The 6,000-nt window shown below is 49.2% G+C and overlaps 2 protein-coding genes across 2 annotated transcripts in view; one reads left to right on the plus strand and one right to left on the minus strand.

The window, feature by feature from the left end:
* Tctn2 (tectonic family member 2) overlaps window positions 1-6,000 on the minus strand; it is a 31,285-nt gene that overhangs the window by 5,811 nt on the left and 19,474 nt on the right. Inside the window, exons 11-14 of the mRNA XM_050146594.1 lie at window positions 5,158-5,200; window positions 4,636-4,747; window positions 3,544-3,655; window positions 757-863 (exon numbers count right to left, since the gene is read on the minus strand). Of these exons, the coding sequence (XP_050002551.1) occupies window positions 757-863; window positions 3,544-3,655; window positions 4,636-4,747; window positions 5,158-5,200 (374 nt within the window). The remainder of the gene's footprint in view (window positions 1-756; window positions 864-3,543; window positions 3,656-4,635; window positions 4,748-5,157; window positions 5,201-6,000) is intronic.
* Window positions 4,343-6,000, plus strand: part of Sbno1 (strawberry notch homolog 1) — a 264,584-nt gene continuing 262,926 nt past the window's right edge. Inside the window, exon 1 of the mRNA XM_050146561.1 lies at window positions 4,343-4,346. The gene's annotated coding sequence lies outside the window, so the exon portion shown is untranslated. The remainder of the gene's footprint in view (window positions 4,347-6,000) is intronic.

Here is a 6,000-nt window from a genome sequence, read left to right on the forward strand (position 1 = left end):
CAAAAGCCACAGAGTATTCTGAGAGGAACACGAGGGACCGCAGTAAAGTCACAAAATTATCCTAAATAGTCACCACCCTCTCAGAAGTCACATAAAAAAGGATATTTAGAACTCATCCTAGCATCTCTGGTTCCTCCTGTTCCTGGCTGGAGGCACTGTAATAACACCACCAAGCTAGACCAGCACCCGTCCTTAGAGCCACACCCCAGTCTCTACCCAGTTCCCTTCAAAGTGAACAGCTCAGAGGTGAGTGATTTTTCAGACTGGTTTTGGATCTGGGAAGAAGTGGTTGCTGGGGCTCAGACCCAGGGCCCTGTACACATCTCAGCCTGGTTCCCTTTCAGATCAGCTTGCACAGAACTCTCCAGATCACAGCAGTACCTCGCCACTTCCTAGCACCCACAAATGGGATTTTTACACATCTGGGAGGTCTGTGTCTGGGCTTCCTTCACTCAGCACCACACTTTCAAACTCGGTAACAAAGTGATTTCTATACACTACCAAGTTAGCTCTCGGTGCGAATATTCTTGGGAGCTCAAAGCAGCAGTGCAAACTGACGTGCCCTAAAGATCTTCAAGCCCGGACTCTCAGCAAGAGGAAGTCCGCAGGGGCTGCCTGGGAAAGCCATGAGACAGCTGTGAAAAGCTTCCTGCCTGCAGCAGAGAGTCCTAGCCAAATACGCCAGGCTCTTGGGCCACGGCTGGCAACCACAGGCTCAATAGCCATAAGCCCCTGTGCGTGGCCACTAAAACTCACGTATGATCTCCAGCCAGCCATCACGCAGATCGTTGTAATCTGAGTTGCCTCTCCTCGCGACGTGAGTTGCTTGTATCAGCAAATCCAGCCTCTGGAGGACGTTCTCCCTGCATGAGAAGAAGACTACACTTCTCAGCCGGTGACCAGCGGGGCTTGTCCTCAAGCCCTTCCCAAGACTGGAACTTCGCCTTCGCTGGGAGCCCAGATGAAAATCTGCTGGAGGGACTGACATTAAAAACACAGTGCAGCCTGGCAGTGGTGGCTCACACCTTTAATCCTAAGGCTCAGGAGGCAGAGGCAGGCGGATCTCTGTGAGTTCAAGGCCAGCCTGGTCTACAGAGCAAGTTCTAGGACAGGCACCAAAGCTACAGAGAAGCCCTGTACTGAAAAACCAATAATAATAATAACAATAATAAATAAAAACAAGGTATATGCAGGGTATAAACAGGGTATATACAGGTGTGGGTGTAAACTGGAGAGATGGCTCAGCAATTAAGAACATTTGTTGCTCAAACTGGACAGTGATGGCACACGCTTTTAATCCCAGCGCTCAGGAGGCAGAGGCAGGTGGATCCCTGAGGTCAGCCTGGTCTACAGAGCAAGTTCTAGGATAGTCAGGGCTCACAGAGAACCCAATCTCAAAAAAAAAAAAAAAGGAAGGAAGGAAAAGAAAGAAAGAAACAAACAAACAAAGAAAGAATACTTGCTGCTCTTCTAGAAGCCCCAGGTTCAATTCTCAGCACCTACTTGGTAGCTCACAACCATCCGTACCCCCAGTTCCAGGGCATCTGGCAGCCTCAACTGGTCACTGCAGGCACTGCCTGCACATGATACATAGGCATACAAACAATACAAACTTTTAAACCATAAAAACAAATAAATCTTAAAGTGGAGACCGTGCTGGGAGGGGAGGGGCCAGTGAGGTGGCTCAGTGGGTGGAGGAGCATGTAGCAGGCCTAAAGACCTGAGCTGGATTCTTAGGCCCTACAGCGTGGCCAGAGAGAGCACTGGGCCCCAAGAGTTGTCTTCTGACCTCCACATGGGAAGCATATGTGTGCTCGCCCATCCTTGAACAAAACAAAGATAAATGTAAAACAACAAAAATGTAATAAGAAACAAGGAAAACAGTGAGTGCTGGGAAGATTGGGAACACTGGGGCTGTCCTACTCTGCCGTGCGAGTGGCAAGACGCCACCACTGTAGAAAAACCAGGCACTGCAGACAGGGCATTGCCAGACGACCTGGCACTTCAGTTCCCAGGCACAGACTAAAAGAACAGGAAGTGCCTACCAGGTGGTGGTGCACACCTTTGACCCAGCAGTTGGGAAGCAGCAACAGGCATATCTTTGTGAGTTCGAGGCCAGCCTGGTCTACAAAGGTAGTTCCTATATAAAGAAACCCTGTCTTGAGAAACCAAAAAGAAAAAAGAAAAAGAAAAAAGAACAGTAAGCAATTCAAAGAAAAACTATATAGGCCTGTTCGCAGCCATGAACGCAGCCAAAGAGTGGAAGACGCAGATGTCCAACAACCCAGGGGGATGAACAAGGTGTGGTATGTACAGACACACAAAGACAGTCAGTCTACAGGTCACCATAGGAACGGAGGGAGTTCCAGTACATGCTGCGACATGGAAGAACGGCAGAGTGGGTGTGATTCCATTTGAACACCCAACAGGCAAAGCACAGAGGCAGAAAGCAGGGTGCGTGGTACCTGAGGCTTTGGGGAGAAGATGGGGGGGTAACTATTTATTATTTATACAGACAGATTCCCATTTCTGGTGATGAAAATATTTTAGAACAAGATAGACCCTTTCATATGATCATGAAAGGCCTGTAGATATTCAACTTTTTTGCTTGACTTTAGTCTTTTAAACATTTGTGTACATGTGCATGCATGTGCCGTGGCATATTTGGGGGTCAGACAACTTAAGGGAGTCAGTTTTCTTCCACCACAGGTCCTGGTCTTGAATTCAGGTCCCTTAGTAGCAAATGCCTTTACCTGCTGAACCATTGCGACAGACAGACCCTCTTTGTTTGATTCTATGTTGAGACCGGGTGTTATATGCAGCCCAAGATACCCCTAACAACAACCCTGCCTCAGCCTCTCAAGAGCAACGATGGCTGAGCAACTGTGCCTGGCTCAATCAGTGCTTCACGAAGGTTAATAACATCATAGGAATTTTACTGCCATGAAAAAAGTCAGGGTTAGCAAGATGGCTCAGGGGTAAGAGCAAGTGCCACCAACACTGATGACCTGTGTTCCACACCTAGAATCAGTGCTGGAGAAAGGTGCTCCCCAACCTACGCGCACACACAAGACATACACATGCATGCACCTGTACTCATACCCATCTCACACACTCAATAATTTCATGGACAAATGTTAAATACACACATGTGCACAAACATTTTCCAAACACTAATCATGCAGTTAAAACTACAGATGGCCCTGGCCCTTCATCCAGTTTTCAGAGAAGGCTCCCACACCAGAAGCCTTGTTTAAGCACGAATGGTTCTCATCCCCAGGTCTGCTTGCCTGTGTTGATGTGCAAGTTCTCTCTGCGTGTGTGTGTGTGTGTGTGTGTGTGTGTGTATGTGTGTGTGTGTGCGCGCGCACGCGCGCATGCATGCTTCAATCTTTAACATTCACATGATAAATTAATTTTAAGGAAACCACTCAAAATGCAGGAAAATTAATGAATGAAACTCGCTGAGCCAGTCCTGAGAGTTCAAGGCCATCCTTGGTTATGAGACCCCTCTTCACATAAACCAACCAACATGAGACTCACCGGAGCTGCGTACAGTTCTCATTAATCCCAACCTCCAAAAGGCAGCCGGCAAGCACATTCTCTCCAAATAAAACGGGTCTGAGAGTGGCTGATGTGCACAAGCCCCTTCCAGCTGCAACAGAAGGATGAGCTCTCACTGTTCTGCTAAAGGACAAAGATTTACTTCCAGGTGCTTCCTGAAAGCCCTCTCAGCTTACTCAGGAGGTGGAGGCAGGAGTTTGGCGGTTCAAGGCCAGCCTGAGCAACATAAAATGACCCTTTTCAATCAAACAAACAAAAAGTGTTAATTTTCATCTTTTTTGAGACAGGGTCTCACACAGCCCAGTCTGGCCTTGGGCTGATGATGAAGCTGAGGATGACCCTGACCTCCTGGTCCTCCTGCCTCCACATCTTAAGTGCTGGGATAGCAGGAATGTCCAGCACAGCTGGCTAAACAATACAAAACCAGTAATGGAAAGTAAAACAAAATGTTTCCGTTTCTGCAAACTGGGTCATTTCATTACTCTGATCTGGTCGTCTTCAACCTGTGGGTCATAAGCCCTTTGGGGGTCCCATATCAGATGCTTACTTTATGATTCATAACAGAAGCAAAATTACAGCTCTAAGATAGCAAAGAAAATAATTTTGTGCTTGAGGGTCACCATGACATGAGGAACTGTATTACAGGGTCACAGTATTAGGAAGGTTGAGAACCACTATTCTAATCCTTCTGATCCTTTCAAAGCCAAACATAGACACTATTCTGTGTGAGAGTTCCTGGACCAAGTTCAGTGGCTCCTTGGTAACGGGACATCGCCGCTTCTGACATGTGTGGGCATCTCCTACTGCAGCACTGGGTACCCACCGTTCAGAGGGACCTATTCTCTCTCCGAGGAGCAGCATGCTGGCCACAGAGAGCCCAGTCACGCCTGAACGGCTCTTTGAATACCCAGCACATAGGTACAACATGCTAGACAACCTTGGGGGTGGGGGCAGGAAGCCACAGAGACACAAAAAGCAGCCCCCCCCACCCCCGATGCCACAGGCCAAAAGAGCAGCAGATTTTCTAGCGCCTGTTTGCCAGGGGCAAATCGCCATGGCAAAGCACATCACCTGGCTGCCAGAGGTGCAACGCAGTGACATTCATCCCATCGGTATGCAGGGCTCGGACCGGCTTGCCAAGCTGGTAACCTAGAACAGCAAACAAGGCAGGGAGAGCTGGCATCTTCCCTTACATCAGACAGCAGAGGAGGGAAGCCTTGGAGGTAGAGGCGGAGCTTTGTAAACGCCACCCCTGTGCCCATATAGCAGCAGGTGACCCCAACACTTGAAAGGCTGAGGCAAGAGGATGGTGACTTCTACTTCCTGTTTTGATTTTTTTTGACTTACTCATTTTTAGTCAGGCCTGACGGTACCCATGTGCAACCCCGTTCTCAAGCTATGGAGGAGGAAGCTCTGAAATAGAAGGCTGTGCCACATTCCTAGCCAACATTTGCAGCACCAGCATTCCCCAGGAGAACCCCACAGCAATGGCCAACTCAGTGCATTCCCCAGGACAACCCCACAGCAATGGCCAATTCAGTGCATTCCCCAGGACAACCCCACAGCAATGGCCAACTCAGTGCGTGTTCCCACTTCCCTCTCCATCCCAGCGGGATTTAGTGCCCGTCCCACAAATCTGGGCCCAGTCACGTCACAGCCCACGGCTACTCTGACCTTCCTGAACACCAGCCTCCCTGATGTCCTGATGTACTTTACTTATCCCAGCATATCTAAAATATTGCCAGCTCCACATAGGTTACCACGTCACAGGTGCAAGCCAGGCACCAAGGAGGCCGGAAGGGCAGGAGATGAGCAGGTGCACAGAAAGCTGGTGTGGGCCTTGCCCTGACTACATGTGAGTGAACTGGGACTGATGGGCACGAGCCCACGGCTTTGGTGCGCTAACTCACAGGAGTGTGGGTGACCTTAAGACAGGGACAACGCTGAGAACCCCACCAGCACAGGTGGTGATGTCCTGCCGCATGGATGGAGCACCCCTCAGTTAGCCTTCCATCCCCTATGCACCAGTATCTCCTGCCGCATGGATGCAGCATCCCTCAGCCTTTCACCCCCCATGCACCAGTATCTCCCAAGCAGCTGGGAGGGAAGCAGGCCTGACCTCACTGGGGTTTCCTGTAGATATGGTCACAACCACTCTAAGGTGGCAATGGCTGTCATACTCAGAGGACCGTGGCCCACCAAGTATCAGCTTTCTTTCAAAAGGACAAAGGTGGGCTGGAGAGATGGTTCAGAGGTCAAGAGCACTGGCTGCTTTTCCAAGGGTCCTGAATTCAATCCCAGCAACCACATGGTGGCTCACAACCATCTGTAATGAGATCTGGTGCCCTCTTCTGGCCTGCAGACATACATACAGACAGAATATTGTATACATAATAAATAAATTAATTAATTAAAAAAAAGAACCCCACAAAATAC

This window comes from Alexandromys fortis, unplaced genomic scaffold, assembly GCF_014885135.2.
Source record: "Alexandromys fortis isolate MF-2015 unplaced genomic scaffold, M_Fortis_MF-2015_v1.1 scaffold_56, whole genome shotgun sequence".
NCBI classification, from domain to species: Eukaryota; Metazoa; Chordata; class Mammalia; order Rodentia; family Cricetidae; genus Alexandromys; species Alexandromys fortis.